Raw genomic sequence first — 26,434 nt, forward strand, 5'->3', positions numbered from 1 at the left:
CCCTTGAGATCGGGAACCAGACAAGGATGCCTTTTATCACCACCGTTATTCAACATTGTGCTGGAGGTCCTAGCCAGAGCAATTAGGCTAGATAAAGAAATAAAGGGCATCCAGATTGGCAAGGAAGAAGTAAAAGTATCTCTATTTGCAGATGACATGATCTTATACAAAGAAAACACTAAAGAATCCTCCAGAAAACTACTGAAACTAATAGAAGAGTTCAGCAGAGTATCAGGATACAAGATAAACATAAAAAAAACACCGGTTGGATTCCTCTATGCTGACAAAAAGAACATCGAAGAGAAAATCACCAAATCCATACCATTTTCAGTAGCCCCCAAGAATATAAAATACTTAGGAATAAATCTTACCAGAGATATAAAAGACCTATACACAGAAAACTACAAGACACTACAGCAAGAAACCAAAAGAGACCTACATGAGTGGAAAAACATACCTTGCTCACGGAAGACTTAACATTGTAAAAATGTCTATTCTACCAAAAGCAATCTGTAGACCCAATGCAATTCTGATCCAGATTTCCCAGGCATTTTTTAATGAGATGGAGAAACAAATCACCAACTTCATATGGAAGGGAAAGAAGCCCCGGATAAGCAAAGCATTACTGAAAAAGAAGAACAGAGTGGGAGGCCTCATTCGACCTGATTTTAGAACCTACTATACCGCCACAGTAGTCAAAACAGCCTTGTAACTGATACAACAAGAGATACATAGACCAATGGAACAGAATTGAGAATCCAGGCCAGACATAAATCCATCCACATATGAGCAGTTGATATTTGACAAAGGCCCAAAGTCAGTTAAATGGGGAAAAGACAGTCTGTTTAACAAATGGTGCTGGCATAACTGGATATCCATCTGCAAAAAAAAATGAAACAAGACCCATACCTCAACTCCATGCACAAAAATGAACTCAAAATGGATTGAAGACCTAAATATAAAATCTAAAACAATAAAGATCATGGATGAAAAAAATAGGGACAACATTAGGAGTCCTAATACATGGCATAAACAGAATACAAAACAACACTAACAATGCAGGAAAGAAACTAGATAACTGGGAGCTCCTAAAAATCAAACACCTATGCTCATCCAAAGACTTCACCAAAAGAGTAAAAAGATTACCTACAGACTGGGAAAAAGCTTTTAGTTATGACATTTCCGATCAGCACCTGATCTCTAAAATATACATGATACTGCAAAAACTCAACTACGAAAAGGCAAATAACCCAATTAAAAAATGGACAAAAGATATGAACAGACACTTCACTAAAGAAGACATTCAGGTAGCTAACAGATACTTGAGGAAATGCTCACAATTATTAGCCATTATAGAAATGCAGATCAAAACTGCAATGAGATTCCATCTCACTCCAGCAAGGCTGGCATTAATCCAAAAAACACAAAATAATAAATATTGGAGAGGTTGTGGAGAGACTGGAACACTTATACACTGCTGGTGGGAATGTAAAATGGTGCAACCAATATGGAAATCGATTTGGTGCTTCCTTTAAAAGCTAGAAATAGAACTATCATAGGATCCAGCAATTCCATTCCTTGGAATATACCCTAGAGAAATAAGAGCCTTTACACGAACAGATACATACACACCCATGTTTATTGCAGCACTGTTTACAATAGCAAAAAGATGGAAGCAACCAAGGTGTCCATCAGTGGACGAATGGTTAAATAAATTGTGGTATATTCACACAATGGAATACTACGCATCGATAAAGAATGGTGAGGAATCTGTGAAACATTTCATAACATGGAGGAACCTGGAAGGCATTATGCTGAGTGAAATTAGTTGCAAAAGGACAAATATTGTATAAGACCACAATTATAAAAAAAAACATAAGAACTTGAGAAATAGTTTAAACAGAGAAGAAACTATTCTTTGATGGTCACAAGAGGGGGGAGGGAGGGAGGGAGGGAGGGAGAGGGGTATTCACTATTTAGATAGTAGATAAGACCTATTTTAGGTGAAGGGAAAGACAACACACAGTACAGGACAGGTCAGCGCAACTGGACTAAACCAAAAGCAAAGAAGTTTCCTGAATAAACTGAGCATTTCGAAGGCCAGCGTAGCAGGGGCAGGGTTTTGGGGACCATGGTTTTGGGGGACATCTTAGTCAATTGGCATAATAAAATCTATTAAGAAAACATTCTGCTTCCCACTTTGGAGAGTGGCATCTGGGGTCTTAAATGCTAGCAAGCGGTCATCTAAGATGGATCAAATGGTCTCAAACCACCTGGAGCAAAGGAGAATGAACACCAAAGCCCAAGAGACAGAAAGGGCCGCACAAACCAGAGACTCCATCAGCCTGAGGCCAGAGGGACTAGATGATGCCTAGCTACAACCAATGACTCCCCTGACAGGAAACACAATAGAGAACCCTTGAGGGAGCAGGAGAGCAGTGGGATGCAGACCCCAAATTCCTGTAAAAAGACCAGACTTAATGGTCTGACTGAGACTACAAGTACCCTGGTGGTCATGGTCCCCAGACCTTCTGTTAGCCCAAGACAGGAACCATTCCCAAAACTCTTCAGACAGGGATTGGACTCGACAATGGGATAGAAAAGGATACTGTTGAAGAATGAGCTTCTTGGGACCAAGTAGACACATGAGACTATCTTGGCATCGCCTGTCTGGAGGGGAGATGAGAGGGTGGAGAGGGTCAGAAGCTGGCCGAATGGACACGAAAAGACAGAGTGGAGGGAAGGAGTGTGCTCTCATTGTGGAGAGCAATTAGGAGTGCATAGCAAAGTATATATAAATTTTTGTACGAGAGACTGACCCGATTTGTAAACTTTCATTTAAAGCACAGTAAAAAAACAGAAAAAAAGAAAGCTTAAGTTGCAAGTAACAGAATACTTACCGAACCATGGTTTAAATAAATAGGGGTTTATTTTTTTTACAAGGAATTTGGAGATAGATGATTGGTGCATCAATTCAGCGGCTCCGGAATGTCATAAATGATGTTCGTTCTTATATGTGGAGTTCTGTTAGATACTGCCGCATTGCTTTTCAATAATTCTGTACCAATTTACACCCCCAGCAAGAGTATATATGAGAGTTCCTCTCATGCCACACCATTGTCAACATTTTTCCATTATCATGAATAAATTATTTATATGCTATTGTTTTCATTTGCATTTCTCCGATTAATAGTGAAATTGCGTTTGTTTTCTTGTTCGTTATATGACTCCTCCATCAATTGCTTGTAGACTTTACGTACAACAGAATAAAATGTTGCCAAATTCTGTGCCATCTTCATGAATGTTGTTATCTTTGAGCCCATTGTTGTGGCTACTATGTCAATATTGTGTCATCTCATGGAGGGTTTCCCTCATTTTTGCTGACCCTTTACTTCACCAAGCATGATGTCCTTTTCTAGCAATTAGTCTTTCCTGATGACATATCCAATAAGCAAGTGGAGCTCTAGACGTATACCCCCTCATTTTCAAATCCAGCAGAAAATAGAGCTTCTCTGCTTTAAGAGGTAGAACAAATTCCTGTGCCCAACTCTCATGAGCCTGAAAAGGGTCACATGCCCATCCTATTTGTGAACCAATGCTCTGATCGGCCAGGTCTGAATATACGGGGTAGTTATTGATTTATGTAAGTTAATTGTGGCTCTGGACATTTTTCCAAATCCTATTGTTTCCATTGTTAGGTATGTTCTAATACTGTAAGGATTTAAGGAGGTTTTTTTATTTGCTTTTTATTATGTAAATTTTCAAACATACCCCAAAGTAGAAAGAATGGTAAAATAAACTGCTTTGAATCCATCATCCAGCTTCAACAGTTATCAGCAAATGGCCAATCTCATTTCACCTATAAACCAACTAGACCTAACAGACATCTATAGAACATTCCATCCAACTACAGCAGAATACACATTCTTCTCAAGTGCACATTGAACATTCTCCAGGATAGACCATATATTAGGCCATAAAACAAGCCTCTATAAATTTAAAAGGAAACTACAGTTCAATATCCTTCATTAATAGATGCAAAAATCCTCAACAAAATATCAACAAACTAAATCTAGCAACATTTTAAAAGGAACATATACCATGAACAAATGGGATTTATCCAAGAATGCAGGACTGGTTTAACACCTGAAAATCAGTGCCATATACCATATTAATAGAATAAAAAAACAAAAAGCACATGATCATGTAATAGGTGAAGAAAAAGGACTTGACAAACTCCACTACCCATTCACGATGAAAACTCTCAACCATGTGATGTTGCTCATTGGTCCAGCTGTGAGGATTTTTGTTTATGTTGAGGTGTAATCCAAACTGAAGGCTGTGGTCTTTGATCTTCATTAGTAAGTGCTTGAAATCCTCTTCACTTTCAGCAAGTCAGTTTGTGTCATCTGCATAGCGCAGGTTGTTAATGAGTCTTCGTTCCATCCTGATGCCCCGTTCATCTTCATATAGTCCAGCTTCTTGTATTATTTGCTCAGCATGCAGATTGAATAGGTATGGTGAAAGAATACAACCCTGCCGCACACCTTTCTTGACTTTAAACCAATCAGTATCCCTTTGTTCTGTCCGAACAACTTCCTCTTGATCTATGAAAAGGTTCCTCATGAGCAGTTAAGTGTTCTCGAATTCCCATTGTTCGAAATGTTATCCATAATTTGTTATGATCCACACAGTCGAATGCCTTTGCATCGTCAATAAACCACAGGTAAACATCCTTCTGGTGTTCTCTGCTTTCAGCCAGGATCCATCTGACATCAGTAATGATATCCCTGGTTCCACGTCCTCTTCTGAAACCAGCCTGAATTTCTGGCAGTTCCCTGTCGATATACTGCTGCAGCCGTTTTTGAATGATCTTCAGCAAATGAGTGGTATTAATGATATTGTTCTATAATTTCCACATTCGGTTGGATCACCTTTCTTAGGAATAAGCATAAATATGGACCTCTTTCAGTCAGTTGGCCAGGAAGCTGTCTTCCATGTTTCTTGGCATAGATGAGTGAGCAACTCCAGCACTGCATCTGTTTGTTGAAACGTCTCAATTGATATTCCATCAATTCCTGGAGCTTTGTTTTTTGCCAATGCCTTCAGAGCAGTTTGGACTTCTTCAGTACCATCGGTTCCTGATTATATGCTACCTCTTGAAATGGTTGAACGTAGACTAATTGTTTTTGGTGTAATGACTCTGTATTCTTTCCATCTTCTTTTGATGCTTCCTGCGTCATTTAGTATTTTCCCCATAGAATCCTTCACTACTGAAACTCGAGGCTTGAATTTTTTCTTCAGTTCTTTCAGCTGGAGAAACACCAAGCGTGTTCTTCCCTTTTGGTTTTCCATCTCCTGCTCTTTGCATATGTCATTATAATACTTTACTTTGTCTTCTCGAGCCACCCTTTGAAATCTTCAGTTCAGTTCTTTTACTTCATCAATTCTTCCTTTTGCTTTAGCTGCTCAATGTTTGAGAGCAAGTTTCAGAGTCTCCTCTGACATCCATCTTGGTCTTTTCTTTCTTTCCTGTCTTTTCAATGACCTCTTGCTTTCTTTATGGATGATGTCCTTGATGTCATTCCACAACTTGCCTGGTCTTCAATCACCGGTGTTCAATGCATCAAATCTTTTTTTCAGATGGTCTCTGAATTCAGGAGGGATGTACTCAAGGTCATATTTTAGCTCTCATGGACTTGCTTTGATTTTCTTCAGTTTCAGCTTGAACTTGCATATGAGCAATTATGGTCTATTCCACAGTTGGCCCCTGGCCTTGTTCTGAGTGATGATATTGAGTTTTCCATTGTCTCTTCCCACAGATGTAGTCAGTTTGATTTCTGTGTGTTCCATCTGGCGAGGTCCATGTGTATAGTCACTGTTAATGTTGATGAAAGAAGGTATTTGCAATGAAGAAGTCGTTGGTCTTGCAAAATTCTATCATTCGATCTCCGGTATTGTTTCTATCACCAAGGCCATATTTTCCAACTACTGATCCTTCTTCTTTGTTTCCAACTTTCGCATTCCGATTGCCAGTAATTATCAATGAATCTTGATTGCATGTCCATCAATTTCAGACTGCAGCAGCTGGTAAAAATTTTCTATTTCTTCATCTTTGGCCCTAGTGGTTGGTGCGTAAATTTGAATAATAGTCGTATTAACTGATCTTCCTTGTAGGGGTATGGATGTTATCCTATCACTGACAGCATTGTACTTCAGGGTAGATCTCGAAACGTTCTTTTTGACGATGAATGTAACACCATTCCTCTTCAAGTTGTCATTCCCAGCATTGTAGACTATATGATTGTCCGATTCAAAATGGCCAATACCAGTCCATTTCAGCTCACTAATGCCTAGGATATCGATGTTTATGCGTCCATTTCATTTTTGACGATTTTCAATTTTCCTAGATTCATACTTCGTACATTCCAGGTTCTGATTATTAATGGATGTTTGCAGCTGTTTCTTCTCATTTTGAGTCATGCCACATCAGCGAATGAAGGCCCCGAAAGCTTTACTCCTTCCACGTCATTAAGGTCAACTCCACTTTGAGGAGGCAGCTCTTCCCCAGTCATCTTTTGAGTGCCTTCCTACCTGGGGAGCTCATCTTCCAGCACTATATCAGACAATGTTCTGCTGCTATTCATAAGGTTTTCACTGGCTAATGCTTTTCAGAAGTAGACTGCTGGGTCCTTCTTCCTAATCTGTCTTAGTCTGGAAGCTCAGCTGAAACCTGTCCTCCATGGGTGACCTTGCTGGTATGTGAATACCGGTGGCATAGCTTCCAGCATCACAGCAACACGCAAGCCCCCTCAGTAGGACAAACCGACAGACAAGTGGGGGAGTTGAACACCTATGCATAGTCAATAAAACACAGGTAAACAACTTTCTGGTATTGTCTGCTTTCAGTCAAGATCCATCTGACATCAGCAATGATATCCCTGGTTCCACGTCCTCTTCTGAAACTGGCCTGAATTTCTGGCAGTTCTCTGTCGATGTACTGCTGCAGCTGTTTTTGAATGATCTTCAGCAAAATTTTGCTTGTGTGATGTTAATGATATTTTTTGATAATTTCTGCTTTCCATTGAATCACCTCTCTTTGGGATGGGTACAAATATGTATCTTTTCCAGTTGTTTGTCCAGGAGGCTATCTTCCAGATTTCTTGACATAGACAAGTGAGCACCTTCAGCGCTGCATCCATTTGTTGAAACATCTCAATTGGTATAATGTTAATTCCTGGAGCCTTGTTTTTCACCATTCCCTTCAGTCCAGCTTGGACTTCTTACTTCAGTACAATCTGTTCTTGATCTTATGCTACCTCTTGAAATGGTTGAACGTCGACTGATTCTTTTTAGTACATTGACTCTCTGTGTGTTCCTTCCATCTTCTTTTGATGCTTCCTGCTTCGTTCAGTATTTTCACCATAGAGCCCTTCGATATTGCAACTTGAGGCTTAATTTTTTCTTCAGTTCCTTTAGGTTGAGAAATGCTTCCCTTTTGGTTTTCTGACTCAAGAGCTTTGCACTTGTCATATAATACTTTGTCTTCTCAAGCCATCCTTTGAAATCTTCTGTTCAGCTCTTTTACTTCATCCTTACTTCCTTCCAGTTTGGCTACTCTACATTCAAGAACAAGTTTCAGAGTCTCTTCTAACATCCATTTTGGTCTTTTCTTTCTTCCCTGGCTTTTTAATGACCTCTTGCTTTCTTCATGTATGATGTCCTTGATGTCATCCCACAACTCGTCTGGTCTTTGGTCATTAGTGTTCGGTGCCTCAAATTTGTTCTTGAGATGGTCTCCAAATTCAGGTGGGATGTGCTCAAGGTCATGTTTTGACTTTTGTGGTTTTACTCTCATTTTCTTCAGTTTCAATTTGAACTTGTGAATGAGCAATTGATGATCTGTCCCACAGTCAGCCCCCGGCCCTGTTCTTACTGATGATATTGGGCTTCTCCATTGTCTCTTTCCCCAGATGTAGTCTATTTGATTCCTGTGTATTCCATCTGGTGAGGTCCATGTGTATACCAAAACCAAACCTGTTGCGGTTGAGTCAATTCTGACTTATAGTGACCCTGTAGGAGAGAGTAGAACTGTCCCATAGGGTTTCCAAGGAGCTGATGGTGGATTCGAGCTCTCTTAACCACCGTACCACAGTTGATATTGTTGAAAAAGATATTTGCAATGAAGTCATTGGTCTTGCAAAGTTCTTTGTTGCCATCTCCAGTGTCATTTTCTATCACCATGGCCGTATTTTCCAATTACCAATCCTTCTTTGTTTCCAACTTTTGCATTCTAATTACTGGTAATTATCAATGCATCTTGATTGCATGTTTGATCAATTTAAGACTGCAGAAATTGGTAAAAATCTTCTATTTCTTCATGTTTGGCATTAGTGGTTGGTGCATAAGTTTGAATGATAGTTGTATTAACTGGTCTTCTTTGAAGGTGAATGGATATTATCCTATCACTGACAGCACTGTACTTCAGGATAGATCTTGAAATGTTCTTTTTGATGATGAATGTGATGCCATTTCTCTTTAATTTGTCATTCCTGGCATAGTAGACCATATGATTATCTGATACAAAATGACCAATACCAGTCCATTTTAACTCACTAATGTCTAGGATATTGATATTTATGAGTTCCATTTCATTTTTGACAGCTTCCAATTTTCCTAGATTCATACTTCGTACATTCCACGTTCCCATTATTATTGGATGTTTGCAGCTGTTTCTTCTCATTTTCAGTTGTGCCACCTTAGTAAAGGAAGACCCTGAAAGCTTGACTCCACCCATGTCATTAAGGTCAATTTTACTTTGAGGAGGCGGCTCTTCTCCAGTCGTCTTTTGAGTGCCTTCCAACCTGAGGGGCTCATCTTCCTGCAGTATGCCAGACGGTGTTCCTCTGCTATTCATAAGATTTTCACTGGCCAGTTCTTTCAGAAGTAGACTGACAGGTCCTTCTTCCTAGTCTGTCTTAGCCTGGAAGCTCTACTGAAGCCTGCTGGTATTTGAGATACCGTTGCCAAAGCTTCCAGCATCACAGCAACGTGTAAGCCACCACAGTGCGACAAACTGACAGATGCCTGGGGGTGCATACCTGTGTTATGGGTAATCCATCCCTGATTTGGAGCTGATTTTAACAGGAAAGAATAATGACCATGTATGCATGTAGATGGGTAGATTTGAATGTGGGAAGATGAGAAAGTTCTGTTCTGATGGTTTCTCTTTTCTCAGTGGAAAAAAAGAAGCACCTGAGAGTGAGGAGGAGCAAGCAAATATTAAATAGCTGAGGAGGTGGGAACATGAATTTATAGGCAAACATTATAGGATAACTAGGTAGTTTGCATGTTCGTTTGAGATCTGTGGTCATGAATTTAAAGAGGCTAGTTTGGGTCTGGGTAGTTGCAGAACTGTGTGATTTTTCTCCTAGCCCATTCTGCTGCTCAGGTACAGGCAAAGAATTGGTTGATTAGCGGGTTTGGGTGAGTGTGATATAAGACAAGTGGAAGTTAGTTTTTACCTTCATCTCACACCTCAGATCTAGAGGTGGGGTTGAATTTGTCAGGCTTGCTAACTGCAGCTTCCATGCCATTTCTCTTCATTCTTCCAATTTTAAAGCTCATGCAATCAGACAATGCCACCTGCCACTCTTGCTCAATACTATAAAAAAAAATGCCCTCCTGGTGATTCCTGCTCATTCGGTGAGGATTTATTACCTGAATCACTGTTTCTCTCTCCCTGCACCTTCTCACATTAACTGATACTGGATCTCCTCAGCAGACATCTGATATCAGTTAGTGTGAGAAGGTTCAGGGAATATTTCCTGAAACAAATGAAATAAATTTTTAAAAATGAAAGATGATTTTAGTGAGAAACCTGAATAGCTGTCTGGGCAATTTTATGAAAGGAACAAATATTTTGAACTTTATCTAGGCTCAAACCTCTATAGTGTGAATACAGAGAGCTTTTTTTTTTGTTTTGTTTTTTCCTGGAGATACACCACAGTTTTCTTGTTGATCCTAGTTGTCTTTGAACTTGATCTTATGTATCATTTATACTTTCAGATTATATTTAAGAATCAAGCAAGCCGACCATATAACATCTATCCTCATGGAATCACTAATGTCAGTCCTTTGCACTCAGGGAGATTACCAAAAGGTAAGTATTACTCCAGTTTTTATAGTTCTGATCTGTAGATGGGAACCCTGCTGGTGTAGTGGTTAAGAGCTACGGCTGCTAACCAAAAGGTTGGCAGTTCAAATCTACCAGGTGCTCCCTGGAAACCGTATGGGACAGTTCTACTCTGTCCTATAGGGTCGCTATGAGTCGGAATCTACTTGATGGCAGTGGGTTTGGTTTTTCAATCTGTAGATACAAATGAGGTCATGGCATCAATGCTAAGATTTTGCTGGTTCTTGTTCCCAGCTATTGACATAGGATCTCCAGCCCCAGTCTAAAGTCATACCAAATCAGTTCTAGGAATCCTCAGGGGGTGTCTCATGAAATTAGTTAGGAGTCCCCTGATGTACTTTTGATATTACCTACTGGTGATGTTTAAATATTGCACAGCCAATAAGGTTGGCACCTCTCCACTGCCAGTGACCTATATATTGAAGCTAGGTCTTCTGGCAAAAAAAAATCCTTTGTTTCTCTTATACCAGTCTATCAACCTGTTAAGTGATATGGTTTAACTGCATACTTACCTTTTCATTTCTAATTTCCCTCATGGTTTTTTCTTTGACCTGTAGATTTTTTTGTAATTATGTTTTTAAACTTTCAAATATTTGTGGTTTTCCTAATGTATTTTTGTTATTAATTCCTTTGTGGTCAGAAAACACACTCTGTATGATTTGAATCATTTAAGCATATTGACATTTGTTTTATGATCCAGAATATGGTCTAGCTTGGGGAACATTGCATGTACATTTGAAAAAAATGTATATTTTTCAGTTGTAGGATATAGTGTTCTATAACTACAAATAAGGTCAAGTCGATTGTGTTATTCAGATAATCTATGCATTTACTGATTTGTTTTTTGCTAGTTGTTCTATCAGTCACTGAGAGGAGTATTAAAATTTCATTCTCCGTTGAATTGCTTCCCTTTTTAATTCTACCAATTTTTTCTTCATGTATTTTGAAGCTGTATTATTAGTACATACATATTTATGATTGTTATATCTTTTGAGGAATGAACGCTTTTTGCATTTTTGCCTTCTTTATCTTGTAATGCGCTTTGGCTTTGTCTTGAAGTCTGTTTTATCTGATTTTAATATAGTCACCCCAGCCATTTTTTTTGTGTGCATCTTTGTCTACCCATTTACCTTCAGTGTATCTGTGTATTATATTTAAAATAAATCTCTTGTATTGTTGGGTCTTGCTTTTTTATGGAGTTTCCATGGGGAACTCAGCACCACATAGTTTCCTGACGTGAGAGATGCTGACTTCAGTTTTCCTCCTGCAATAGCTCCCCATTTCCAGTCAGCTTCACCCTCAGCTCCTAGAAGAGGGAAGAGAAGTAACTGAGAAATATTGAAAGAATATATCATGCTATTCACTTCCTATAGGTTCCCTAACAACAGGTCAGGCTTAACCTAATGGTGGTCAGGAAGGTCTTGGAATGGATATAAAATGAAAATCTTTATTTAGACTGGATCTTCAGGTATTAAACATACCCTTAAAAGTGAGTTTTAATTACCAAAATTAGATAGTTCTTGCTCTGAGGCCCATTAGCTTGGGGGCAGCTCCTAGTTCTTACTCCTGTTGTAAAAAAAAAAAATGTGTGAACTCTAAAATTATAGCATGTGCAGTTTCAGTTTGCATTTATTGAGAAACTTTATATGTACATATAAATTTCTTGATCCCTTACAATAACAAGGTTGCCAATATGTGGCTTGTTATACTCTAATTGAGCTATTTCTGGGTTTGGGTGTGGTTAGGTGTGAAACACTTGAAAGATCTTCAAATTATGCCAGGAGAGATATTCAAGTATAAATGGACAGTGACTTTAGAAGATGGGCCAACTAAATCAGATCCTCGGTGCCTGACACGATATTACTCTAGCTTCATTAATCTGGAGAGAGATCTAGCTTCGGGACTCATTGGCCCTCTCCTCATCTGTTACAAAGAATCTGTAGATCAAAGAGGAAACCAGGTGAGCTATTTCCTTTTCCAGTGTTTGGTTTGAAGCTAAAAATGGAATGGTGATGCAGATGAACTTCCAGATAACATTGCTTATACTCTTTCACCATTTGCCCCCCTACGCACTGCAGAAAATATAACAGCAGAAATGTAGGCTAATAAAGAAATGAACTGGGGCTCTCTTAGCCTTTATTGAACATGTGTTTGGTGTAATAAACTTGCTGGCTGGATGCATAGAAGAGTCTGGGCTCTGGATTATTTCTAAAATACTCATTCCCAACCTGGGATTTAGCTTTCTCTAGGTGATCTTGCCTATTTTTCCATCTTCAATTACCACCTATTTTTAGATGGCCCACACATTTGTATCTACAGCCTAGACTCCTCCTCTGGACAACTCATTATGAGGAACCCAAAACCAAAAAAAACCCAAACCCAGTGCCGTCGAGTTGATTCCGACTCATAGCGACCCTATAGGACAGAGTAGAACCGCAGCATAGAGTTTTCAAGGAGCGCCTGGCGGATTTGAACTGCCGACCCTTTGGTCAGCAGCCGTAATACTTAACCACTACACCACCAGGGTTTCCGAGGAACCCAAAAAAAAGGTACCTCAAAATCAGCATGTCACCAGCATCTAACACAGTGCCTGGCATTTAGTATGAACTCAATAAACATTTGTTGAATGAAAGACAGGGAAAGATATAAAAATATTTCAGAATTATTTGAATTTAATATTGTTAGCATTTGAACCACAACTGCTGATTAAAAAAAAATAAGCTAAATTCTGTGAATAAAAACTCATTCATTGCTTAACTTCAGAATAACTCATTGCTAAGGCTTGAGTAGGAGCCCTGGTGGTACAGTGGTTAAATGCTCGGTTGCTAACTGAAAGGTTGGTGGTTTGGACCCACCAGCCACTCTGTGGGTGAAAGATGTGGCAGTCTGCGTCCATAAAGATTTACAGGTAAAACATGTGGCACACAAACCCAGAAAGGCATAAATTTGGCCAAGGCCACATCCTGACAGATTTTTCCTGATTAAAAGTTTTCCTACCACTTTTTGGAAAAAGATTGAAATGTACCTCTATATTCCCCAATCTCCTCCCCTCAAGCATTTTAGTTATTGCTACTATGTTGTTGTTAGTTGTCATTGAGTCATCCCCCAACTCATGACAACCCCATGTGCAATGGAACAAAACACCGCCCAGTCCTATGTCATCCCCGTGATTGGTTGTGGATCGGACCGTTGTGCTCTGTAGGGTTTTCAATGGCCGATTTTTAGAAGTAGATTGCCAGGGTCTCCCACGCGGAAGGTGAGAATTCTACCACTGAACAACCACTCCCTTTGTCACTGTAAAACCAAACCCACTACCAGCAAGTCGATTCCAACTCATAGAGACCCTATAGGACAGAGTAGAACCGCCCCATAGGGTTTCCAAGGCTGTAACTCTTCACTTAAACAGACTGCCACATCTTCCCCGGAGCAGCTGTTGGGTTTGAACGCCTACCTTTCAGTTAGCACCTGAGCTCTTTAGCCACTGCACTACCAGAGCTCCTTTGTAACTACACCCAAAAACCCAAACCCATTCCCAACGAGTTGATTCCAACTCATAGCAACCCTATAAGACAGAGTAGAACTGCCTCGTGGGGTTTCTAAGGAGCGGCTGGTGGACCTTTTGGTTAGCAGCCGTAGCTCTTAGCCACTGCACCACCAGGACTCCTTTGTGGCTATAGGTTATACGAAATGAAATTTATACACATTAGTGAGGTTTACACATTAAATCTTATCTGGTTCAGTTAGCAAGTGACTAGTGACTAATTCACAAATTTGGTTTATATACAAACAGATCTTCTGAAAAAATTGAAGCATTTTTAAACATCAGACTTAGGGTATTAATGCGTGTGTGTTTTTTTTTAACTCTCTTTTTATTGTATTTAGATGAAGGTTTACAGAGCAAATTAGTTTCTCATTAAACAGTTAATACACATTTTGTTTTGTGACATAGGTTGCCAACTCCACCACATGTCAACGCTCTCCCCTTCTCGACCTTAGGTTCCCCATTACCAGCTTCTCTGTCCCCTCTTGCCTTCTAGTCCTTGCCCCTGGGCTGGTGTGCCCATTTAGTCTTGTTTTCTTTCATGGGCCCATCTAATCTTTGGCTGAAGGGTTAACCTCATGAGTGACGTCAGTACTGAATTAAAAGAGTGCCTGGGCCGTGCTCTCCAGATTTCTCCAGTCTCTGTCACACCAGTAAGTCTGGTCTTTTTTGTTGTTGTTGTTGTTGTTAGAACTTTGTTCTACATTTTTCTCCAGCTCTGTCCGGGACCCTCTGTTGTGATCCTTGTCAGAGCAGTTGGTGGTTGTAGCCAGGCACAATTTAGTTGTGTTGGACTCAGCCTGCTGGAGGCTGTGGTACCTGTGGTCCATTAGTCCTTTGGACTAATCTTTCCCTTATGTCTTTGGTTTTCTTCATTCTCCCTTGCTCCAGACGGGGTGAGACCAGTGGAGTATCTTAGATGGCTGCTCACATGCTTTTAAGACCCCAGACACTACTCACTAAAGTAGAATGTAGAACATTTTCTTTAAAAACTATGTTATGCCAATTGAGCTAGGTGTTCCCTGAAACCTTGGTCCCCACAACCCTCAGCCCAGTAATTCGGTCCCTCAGGGAGTTTGGATGTGGCTATGGAGCTTCTATGACCCTGCCTTGGACAAGCTGTGCTGGCTTCCTCGGTGTTGTGTACTGTCTTAGCCTTCACCAAAGTTACCACTTTTCTATTGTCTGGTATTTTTCCCTTCCCTCCCCTCCCCTCCCTCATAACCATCAAAGATGGTTTCTTTTTGTGTGTAAACCTTATCATGAGTTTTTATACTAGTGGTCTCATACAATATTTGACCTTTCGTGATTGACTTATTTCACTCAGCGTAATGCCCTCCAGATACGTCCATGTTGTGAGATGCTTCACAGATTCATCGTTGTTCTTTATTGTTGCACAATACTCCATTGTGTGTATGTACCATAGTGTGTTTATCCATTCCTCTGCTGATGGGCACTTAGGTTGTTTCCATCTTTTTGCTATTGTGAATAATGCTGCAATGAACATGGGTGTGCATATGTCTATTTCTGCGACGTCTCTTATTTTTCTAGGTTATATTCCTAGGAGCGGGATTGCTGGATCGTGTGATATTTCTATTTCTAGCTTTTCAGGGAAGTGCCGTATCATTTTTCAAAATGGTTGCACCATTTTACATTCCCACCAGCAGTGCATAGGAGTTCCAAGCTCCCTGTAGCCTCTCCAACATTTGTTATTTTCTGTTTTTTTTTTGGTTCACGCCAGTAATGTCAGGGTGAGATGGTATCTCATTGTAGTTTTGATTTGCATTTCTCTAATAACTAGTGATCTCAAGCATTTCCTCATGTGTCTGTTAGCTGCCCGAATGTCTTCTTTGGTGAAGTGTCTGTTCATATCCTTTGTCCATTTTTTAACTGAATTGTCTTTTTGTTGTAGAGGTGTTGGATTTTCCTGTAGAGTTAGAGATTAGACCTTTCTCCAATTTGTCATAGCCAAAAATTTCTTTCCCAGCCTGTAGGTTCTTTTTCACTCTTTTGATGAGCATAAGTGTTCACTTTTTAGAAGATCCCAGTTATCTAGCTCATTTTCTGGTGTTTGTGTATTATTAGTTATGGTTCGTGTACTATTTATGCCATGTATTAGCACGTCTAGCATTGGCCCTATTTTTTCTTCTATGATCTTCATAGTTTTTGATTTTTTATTTAGGCCTTTGATCCATTTTGAATTAGTTTTTGTGTATGGTGTGAGGTTTGGGCCCTGTTTCATTTTTTTACAGACGGACATTCCAGTTTTGCCAGCACCATTTGCTAAAAAGACTGTCTTTTCCCTATTTAATGGACTTTGGGCTATCAGTGTGGTTTAATGGATCTAGTCACCCTCTTGCCCTGAAGATGCATTTGCTCTAAACACATACTCACTGTTTGTAGCACCCACGTGCACTCCCAGGCCCAGGTACATGCCATAGTAGTAGCCACAGAAGGAAATGGATTGAACCAAAAAGGATTATAGATATATCATGTGCATGCCATTGCTTCCATCATAGAGTGCTAATTTCTACCTCATAATACCAGTTCCGTTTCTTTCCCCCTTTCAATACTTGCAATTAACAGATGATGTCAGACAAAAGAAATGTCATCCTGTTTTCTGTATTCGATGAGAACCGAAGCTGGTACCTCACAGAGAATATGCAGCGCTTCCTCCCCAATCCAGCAGGAGTGCAGCCTCAGGATCCAGAGTTTCAAGCCTCCAACATGATGTACAGTGAGTAAAGCAGCACTCGAATCCAATGGGTAATGGATAAAAGGAAATCGATGCCACCAACTAGATCTCCAGATAATTAATGAATTTACATGCTATGCAAGAGTCATATTTCATTTGTTACATGCAAACATATATATTTTACATAAATGTGACCATTTAATGCATATTTTTAAAATGCATTCATTATTGTTCCTTTCATTATTTCTTTGGCTTCCCCTTCCCTTTTATCTTCTCATCTTGTTTCATGTTACACGTTTCCACCAACCATTTCTTGTCCAGGTAGCCCATGTTAAAACATATTTTCTCTGTGATTATGTAATCACATATAAATACACACACATGCACATACATATATATATGTCAGTTTCTGGACTCTATATTCTATATTTGATGTACTTGCCTATTCCTACAATGAGACCACACTTTTAATTAAAATGGTTTTATAATCTCTCTTAACACCTTATAGGGCAAGGAACTTTAGTCCTTATTCAGTTGCACTAAGCTTATGTCTGAGAATACCAGAAAGATGTTTACCTGTGTTTTATTGGCTATGCAAAGGCATTTGACTGTGTGTATCATAAGAAATTATGGATAACATTATGAAGAATGGAAATTCCAGAACATTTACTTGTGCTCATGAGGAATCTATACATAGACCAAGAGGCAGTCGTTGGAACAGAACAAAGGGATATTGTATGGTTTAAAATCTGCAAAGATGTGCACCATACTTATTCAATCTGTATGCTGAGTGAATAATCTGAGAAGCTGGCTATATGAAAAAGAACAGGGCATCGGGATTGGAGGAAGACTCATTAACAACCTGCATTATGCAGATGACACAACCTTGCTTGCTGAAAGTGAAGAGGACTTGAAGCACTTACTAATGAAGATCAAAGACCACAGCCTTCAGTATGGATTACACCTCAACATAAAGAAAACAAAAATCCTCACAACTGGACCAACAAACATCGTGATAAATGGAGAAAAGATTGAAGTTGTAAAGGATTTCTTTTTACTTGGATCCACAATCAACATGCATGGAAGCAGCAGTCAAGAAATCAAACGATGTATTGCGCTGGGCAAATCTGCTGCAAAAGACCTTTTTAAAGTGGTGAAAAGCAAAGATGTCACTTTGAGAACTAAGGTGTGACTGACCCAAGCCATGTTATTTTCAGTCGCCTCATGTACATACAAAAATTGGGCAATGAATAAGGAAGACCCAAGAAGAGTTGATGCCTTTGAATTATGGTGTTGGCAGAGAATATTGAATATACCATGACTGCCAGATGAACAAACAAATCCGTCTTGGGAGAAGTACAGCCAGAATGCTCCCTAGAAGTGAGGACGGCAAGGTTTCATCCCAAGTGCTTTGGACCTGTTATCAGGACGGACCAGTTCCTGGAGAAGGACATCATGCTTGGTAAAGTAGAGAGTCAGCAAACAAAGAGGAAGACCCTCAACAAGATGGATAGACACAGTAGCTGCAACAATGGGCTCGAACATACGAGCAACTATGAGGATGGCTCAGGACCAGGCAGTGTTTTGTTCTATTGTACATAGGGTCGCTGTGAGTTGCAACCACCTTGATGGTACCTAACAACAACAACATACCTGTGTGGCACAAATGATTAAGCACTTGACTACTAGTTAGAAGGTTGGTGGCTCGAACCCACGCGGAGGTGATTCGGAAGACAGGCTTGGCCATCTACTTTTGAAAGGTTCGACCAAACCAAACCTGTTGCTGTGGAGTCGATTCGGTCTCATAGCCACCTTATAGGACAGAGTAGAACTGCCTCATAGGGTTTCCAGGGAGCAGCTGGTGAACTCAAACTGCCAACCTTTCAGTTAGCAGCCAAGCTCTTAACCACTGCACCATCAGGGCTCCTTCAAAAGGTCACGGCCTTGAAAACCCTTTGGAGCAGTTCTACTCTGCACACGTGGGGTTGCCATGAGTCAGAATCACCTTGATGGCAACTAACAACGACGACGACAATGACAACAACAGACATATTGGAAGTATCCCTTCTTGGGACTGAAATGATGGGCATTATATATAATCATTTCAAATCATATCTTGATAATCCAAAATAATAAATTTGGAATGCTGCTAAAACTTCTTATTCTCCATTGCTTTTGCAGGCATCAATGGCTATGTTTTTGATAACTTGCAGTTGTCAGTTTGTTTGCATGAGGTGGCATACTGGTACATTCTAAGTGTTGGAGCACAGACCGACTTTCTGTCTGTCTTCTTCTCTGGATATACCTTCAAACACAAAATGGTCTTTGAAGACACACTTACCCTATTCCCATTCTCGGGAGAAACAGTCTTCATGTCAATGGAAAACCCAGGTTAGTTATTTATATTTATAAATATAATGCATTATATTAGTTATATATGTTATACTGATAAAAAGATGTCAGTTGTATATATTATATTTATAAAAACTCAGGTTGTTGTTATTCTTAGGTGTCATCAAGTCGGCTTCAACTCACAGCCACCCTATGTACAATAGACAGAAAAACTGCCCAGTCCTGTGCCGTTCTCATAGTCATTGCTATGTGTGAGCCCATTGTTGCAGCCACTGTGTCAATGCATCTCATTGAGAGTCTTCTTTTTCTTTCACCCTCTACTTTACCAAGCATGATGTCCTCCTTCGGGTACTCGCCCTTCCTGACAACATGTCCAGAGTATGTAAGGCACAGTCTCTCCATCCTCACTTCTAAGGAGCATTCTGATTGTACTTCTTCCAAGACAGATTTGTTCATTCTTTTGGCAGTCCACGGTATATTCAATATTCTTTGCCAGCACCACAATTCAAAGGCATCAGTTCTTCTTCGGTCTTCATTATTCATTGTCCAGGTTTCACATCCGTATGAATAGATTGAGAATATACCACGGCTTGAGTCAGGCACACCTTAGTCCTCAAAGTGACATCTTTGCTTTTTAACACTTTAAAGAGGTTTTTTTTTTGCAGCAATTTACCCAAAGTAATACTTGTGTGAGTTCTTGACTGCTGCTTCCATTGGTCGTTGATTGTGGATCCAAGTAAAATGAAATCCTTGACAATCTCAATCTTTTCTCCGTTTATCATGATTTTGCGTATTGGTCCAGTTGTAAGGAGTTTTGTTTCCTTTATCTTGATGTGTAATCCGTGCTGGAGGCTGTAGCCTTTGATCTTCATCAGTAAGTGTTTCAACTCCTCTTCGCTTTTTGCAAGCCAGGTTGTGTCGTCTGCATAACACAGGTTGTTAATGAGTCTTCCTCCAATCCTGATGCCCCGTTCTTCTTCATATAGTCCAGCTTCTCGGATTATTTGCTCAGCATACAGATTGAATAGGTATGGTGAAAGGATACAACCCTGACGCACACCTTTCCTAACTTTAAATCACTCAGTATCCCCTTGTTCTGTTCGAACGACTGCCTCTTGGTCTATGCGTAGGTTCCTCATGGGTACAATTAAATGTTCTGGAATTCCCATTCTTCGCAATTTTATCCATAATTTGTTATGATCCACACAGTCAAACGATTATAGTCAAATGCTTTTGCATAGTCAATAAAACACAGGTAAACGTCTTTCTGGTATCCTCTGCTTTGAACCAAGAGCCATCTGACATTAGCAATGTTATCATTCTTCATTCCACATCTTCTTCTGAATCCAGCTTCAATTTCTGCCAGTTCCTTATGGATGTACTGCTGCAACCATTTTTGAATTATCTTCAGCAAAATTTTACTTGCGTGTTATATTAATGGTATTGTCCAACCATTTCCCCATTCTGTTAGATCACTTTTCTTTAAGGTAGGCACAAATATGGATCTCTTCCAGTCGGTTGGCCAGGTGACTGTCTTCCAAATTTCTTGGCATAGATGAATGAGTGCTTCCAGCGTTGCATCCATTTGCTGAAACATCTCAATTGGTATTTCTACAATTCCCGGAGCCTCTTCGCCAATGCCTTCAGTGAAGCTTGGACTTCTTCCTTCAGTACCATCAGTTCTTGATCTTATTCTGCCTCCTGAAATGGTTGAACGCCAACCAATTCTTTCTGGTACAGTGACTGTGTATTTTTCTTCCATCTGTTTTTGATGCTTCCTGCATCCTTCAATATTTTGCCCATAGAGTCCTTCAACATTGCAGCTCGAGGCTTGAATTTTTTCTTCAGTTCTTTCAGCTTGAGAAATGCAGAGTGTGTTCTTCCCTTTCAGTTTTCTAATTCCGGGTCTTTGCACATTTCATTGTAATACCTTACTTTGTCTTCTGGAGCTGCCCTTTGAAATTTTCTGCTCAGGTCTTTTATGTCATCATTCCTTCCATTCGCCTTAGCTACTCTATGTTCAAGAGCAAGTTTCAGAGTCTCTTCTGACGTCTATTTTGGTCTTTTCTTTCTCTCCTGTCTTTTTAATGACCTATTGCTTTCTTTATGTACGATGTCCTTGGTGTCATCCCACAGCTCGTCTGATCTTCAGTTGTTAGCATTCAATGCGCCCAATCTATTTTTGAGATGGTCTCTAAATTTACGTGGGATATACTCAAGGTCATACTTTGGCTCTTGTAGACTTGATTTAATTTTATTCAGGTTAGTTATTTATATTATACTTTCACTGTAATATTATAGTACTGTAATACATAGTAATACTATATGCTTCACTAGCCAGTCTTATGCTCTTTAGCTCACATTTGGGCATATATTAAACAGTTCAAGTGATTTGGTAAGAGCAACGTATTTTAATGACAGTGCAAACTCATATATTTAACTTCAAAGTCTTTGCTGTAAAAAGTGCCTTTATTTGCCATGGGCTAAAGTTCTGAATATCCTCACAACTGGACCAATAAGCAACATCACGATAAATGGAGAAAAGATTGAATTTGTCGAAGATTTCATGTTACTTGGATCCACAATCAATGCCCATGGAAGCAGCAGTCAGAAAATCACCGTCACATTGCATTGGGCAAATCCGCTGCAAAAAAAAAAAAGACCTCTTTAAAATGTTCAAAAGCAAAGATGTCACTTTGAGGACTAAGGTGCACCTGACCAAGCCACGGTATTTTCAATCACCTTATATGCATGCGAAAGCTGAACAATAAATAAGGAAGACCAGAGAAGAACTGATGCCTTTGAATTATGGTGATGGTGAAGAATATTGAATACACTATGGACAGCTAAAAAACGAATAAATCTGTCTTGGAAGAAGTACAACCAGAATGCTCCTTATAAGCAAGGATGGTGAGACTATGTCTCACATATTTTGGACATGTTATCAGGAGGGACCAGTCCCTGGAGGAGGACATCATGCTTGGTAAAGTAGAGGGTGAGAGAAAAAGAGGAAGACTCTCAGTGAGATAGATTGACACAGTGGCTGCAACAATGGGCTCAAGCATTAACAACAATTGTGAGGATGGCGCAGCACTGGGCAGTGTTTCCTTCTGTTGTACATAGGGTCACTATGAGTCAGAGCCAATTCGACGGCACCTAACAACAGCAACAATTCAAAAGCCTACCACAACTTAAAACTTCTACTGCTACCACCGTGGTCCTTTTGACTCAGTGTCAGTTAATCAAGATCAAGTACATGAATCTTCCTAAACTATTTTCTTTGTATGATGCTCAACTTCTAAGCACACTGACCAGACTTCGCCTTTAATTTTATAAAGGCAGTCCCCAGATTATGAACAATTTCTGTTCCTAAATCTGTCTTTAAGTCAAATTTGTAAGTAAGTCGGACCAGTTAGGTAGGGTTTGTCTCTAATGTCAGTTAGTCAAATGTTAGTATATAGTATATAGTGTACCTTTCTATGCATAAAATCATTAAAGAAACACTTCCAGATACACTAAAACATCTTTAACATAATGATAATATTTTGATGCACATCACAAAATAGTGCTTGTTTGTTATTATGAACCATTGTATGTACCTTGAATTTTTAATAGAATAGGCTTTGCGGGGGTTGTATGTAAGTCAGATGTTAGTAGCCCAGAGACTGCCTTAAATTTATTTACACTGTATAGGAGCCTTGGTGGTTCAGTGCTTAAGCGCTTGGCTGCTAACTAAAAGGTCGGCAGTTTGAACCCACCAGCCACCCCAAGAGAGAAAGATATGGCAGTCTGCTTCTGTAAAGATTTACAGGCTGGAAAACCCTATGGGGCAATTCTACTCTGTCCTGTAGGGTTGCTAAGAGTCAGAATCCACTCCTGCAATGGGTATTCACACTATGGTGTTAATAACTGTTGAATCCTAGAAGTACCTGTCTTTTTTAAAGGACAGAAACTTAACTTAAAAAAAGTAGATCTGTAATGGTAGAATGTCAGTTTCAGTGGTTGTTAGGGGAGATGGGAAGTGAGATATTTTGTTTTTCCTTTGAATCTGTTTTAATTCCAGCAGTTAAAAATAAACATTCTTTGAGCCTAAGGACTAAAATTTCTCCCCAAACTCTAAGCTATTTGACCCATCTTCCCTCCTGCAACAAAGCATAGGCAGCCGGTGAGATACACGTCCTCCTCTTCCCCACAAAGGCTCATCCACTTACGTCCTTAGGGACAAGACTAGTAGATTAAAGTATCTCTAATCACATTTTCTGCCTTTGACAGGTCAGTGGTGGCAAGTTTTATCTCAAACATTCTTCTTCTTAGTTATTTACTTATTTTTTTACTTGGCAAAAAAAAAAAAACTCATTGCCATCAACTTAATTCTAACTCATAGCAACCCAATAGAATGGAGTGGAACTGCCCCATAGGGTTTCTAAGGAGTGCCTGGTGGATTTGAACTGCTGACCTTTTGGTTAGCAGCTGATCTCTTAACCACTGGGCCACCAGCGCTTTGCAAAGCATAAAGAATCGAATGTTAATTTCTTTCTGTTTTCTTTTTTATTGTTTTAGGTGAAAGTTTACAGAGCTAATTAGTTTCTCATTAAACAATCAATATGCATATTGTTTTGTGACATTTGTTGCCAACGCCACAATGTGTCAGCAGTCTCCCCTTCTCAACCTCAGATTCCCCATTTCCATTCATCCAGCTTTCCTGTCCCCTTCTGCCTTCCCACCTCTGCCTCTTCAGTCCTGTATACATGGCTGAATTGCATGTGCTACTGTCTGTTCTATAGGCCAGTCCAATCCTTGGCCAAATGGTGAACATCAGGAATGACCCCAGTACTGAGTTAAAAGGCATCCAGGGGCCATGCTCTTGGGGTTTCTCCAGCCTCTGTCAGCCAGTAAGTCTGGACTTTTGTTATGAGTTAGAATTTCATTCTACATTTATCTCCAGCTCTGTCTGAAACCATCTATTGTGATCCCTGTCACAGCAGTCAGTGGTGGTAGCCGGCTGCCATCTAGTTGTGTGGGAATCGGTCTGGTGAAGGCTGTGGTACTTGTGGTCCATTAATCCTTTGGACTAATCTTTCTCTTGTGTCTTTAGTTGTCTTAATTTTCCCTTGTTCCAGACAGGGTGGGACCAGTAGACTTATCTTAGATGGCCACTCACAAGCTTTTAAGACTCCAGATGTAGAACATTTTCTTTATGAACTATGTTATGCCAATTGGGCTACATGTCTCCTGAGACCATGGTCCCCAGCCCTCAGCCCAGTAACTTGGCCCCTCAGGGTGTTTGGATGTGTCTATGGAGCTTCTATGACTTTGCCTTTCTATGACTATGTTGTGCGGACTTCCCCAGTATTGTGTACTGCCTTAGCCTTCACTTATCTACTCTCTACTTAGTGTTTTTCCCTTCTCCCCCTCCCCTCCCTTGTAACCATCAAAGATTGTTTCTTTCTGTGTGTAAACCTTTTCATGAGTTTTTATACTAGTAGTCTCATGTAGTATTTGTCCTTTTGTGACTGACTTATTTTACTCAGCATAATACCCTTCAGATTCACCCGTGTTGCAAGATATTTCACAGATTGATCATTTTTCTTTATTGTTGCGTAGTGCTCCATCGTGTGTATGTACCACAGTTTGTTTATCCGTTCATCTGCTGATGGGCACTTAGGTTGTTTCTACCTTTTTGCTGTTGTGGATAATGCTGCAGTGAACATGGGTGTGCATATGTCTGTTCATGTAATAGCTCTTATTTCTCTAGGATACATTCCTAGGAGTAGAATTGCTGGATTATGTGGTATTTTTATTTCTAGCTTTTTCAGGAAGCACCATATCATTTTCCAAAATGGTTATACCATTTTGCATTCCCACCAGCAGTGCATAAAAGTTCCAATCTCCCAGCAGTCTCTCTAACATTTGTTACTTTCTGAGTTTTTTTTTATTAGTACCAGTAGTATTGTGGTGAGATGTTGTCTCATTGTAGTTTTGATTTGCATTTCTTTAATGGTTAGTGATCTGGAGCATTTCCTCATGTGTCTGTTGGCCACTTGAATGTCTTATTTGGTGAAGTGTCTGTTCATTTCCTTTGCCCATTTTAAATTGGGTTATTTGTCTTTTTGTTGCAGAGCTTTTGGATTTTCTGGTAGATTTTAGAGATTAGACCTTTGTCTGATTCGTAATAGTCAAAAATTTTTTCCCAGTCTGTAGATTCTCTTTTTACTTTTTTAGTGAAGTCTTCTGATGATCAGAAGTGTTTAACTTTTAGAAGATCCCAGTTATCTAGCTTATCTTTTGGTGTTTTTGTATTATTAGTTATGATTTGTATCCTATTTATGCCCTATATTAGGGCCCCTAGTGTTGACCTTATTTTTTCTTCCATGATCTGTATAGTTTTTGAATTTATATTTAGGTCTTTGATCCATTTTGAATTAGTTTTTGTGTATGGTGTGAGGTATGGGTCCTGTTTCTTTTTTTACAGATGGACATCCACTTTTGCCAGCATCATTTGTAAAAAGACTGTCTTTTCCTAATTTAATGGACTTAGGGCCTTTGTCAAAGATCTGGTGACCATAGGTGGATGGATGTACATCTGGTTTCTCGATTCCATTCCATTGGTCAATGTGTCTGTCATTGTACCAGCATCAGGCTGTTTTGACTACCATAGCTGTATAGTAGGTTCTGAGGTCAGGTAGTGCAAGTCCTCCTACTTTATTCTTCTTCAATGCTGCTTTACTTATCTGGGGCCTCTTCCCTTTCCATATTAATTTAATGATAGTTTTTCCCATCTCTTTAAAGAATTCTGTTGGTATTTGGACTTGGATTGCATTGTATTTGTAGATTGCCTTGGGTAGAATTGACATTTTCACAACATTGAGTTTACCTACTCGACGGCACGTTTTATTGATGAACATGGTATGTTTTTCCATTTACGCAGGTCTCTTTTGGTTTCTTGCAGTAGCGTTTTGTAGATTTCTTTGTACGTCCCTGGTTAGATTTATTCCTAAGTATTTTATTTTTTTAGGGGCTATTATAAATGGTATGCCTTTGCATAGTCAATAAAACACAGGTAAACATCCTTCTGGTATTCTCTGCTTTCAGTCAGGATCCATCTGACATCAGCAATGATATCCCTGGTTCCACATCCTCTTCTGAATCTGGCCTGAATTTCTGGCAGTTCCCTGTCCATATACTGCTGCAGCCGTTTTTGAATGATCTTCAGCAGAATTTTGCTTGTGTGTGATATTAATGATATTGTTTGATAATTTCCACATTAGGTTGGATCACCTTTCTTAGGAATAGGCATAAATATGGATCTCTTCCAGTTATTTGGCCAGGAAGCTGTCTTCCGTATTTCTTGGCATAGATGAGAGAGCACCTCCAGTGATGCATCTGTTTGTTGAAACATCTCAATTGATATTCCATCAATTCCTGGAGCCTTGTTTTTCTCCAATGCCTTTAGTGCAGCTTGGACTTCTTCCTTCAGTACCATTGGTTCCTGTTCATACGCTACCTCTTGAAATGGTTGAATGTCGACCAGTTCTTTTTAGTATAAAGACTGTGTATTCCTTCCATCTTCTTTTGATGCTTCTGTGTTGTTTAATATTTTCCCCATAGAATCCTCCACTATTGCAACTCGAGGCTTGAATTTTTTCTTCAG

The 26,434-nt window shown here is 39.6% G+C and overlaps 1 protein-coding gene across 3 annotated transcripts in view; it reads left to right on the plus strand.

Moving 5' to 3' along the window:
* The window catches only part of F8 (coagulation factor VIII), a 138,707-nt gene that overhangs the window by 48,770 nt on the left and 63,503 nt on the right, over nucleotides 1-26,434 (plus strand). For 2 of the 3 annotated variants that reach the window (XM_049872383.1, XM_049872382.1), the window contains 4 exons: nucleotides 10,069-10,162; nucleotides 11,941-12,155; nucleotides 16,323-16,473; nucleotides 18,613-18,822. In XM_049872383.1, coding sequence (XP_049728340.1) covers nucleotides 10,069-10,162; nucleotides 11,941-12,155; nucleotides 16,323-16,473; nucleotides 18,613-18,822 — 670 coding nt within the window. The remainder of the gene's footprint in view (nucleotides 1-10,068; nucleotides 10,163-11,940; nucleotides 12,156-16,322; nucleotides 16,474-18,612; nucleotides 18,823-26,434) is intronic. The other variant, XM_049872384.1, reaches the window with a different exon arrangement.

Source organism: Elephas maximus, chromosome X, assembly GCF_024166365.1.
Source record: "Elephas maximus indicus isolate mEleMax1 chromosome X, mEleMax1 primary haplotype, whole genome shotgun sequence".
Lineage (NCBI taxonomy): Eukaryota > Metazoa > Chordata > Mammalia > Proboscidea > Elephantidae > Elephas > Elephas maximus.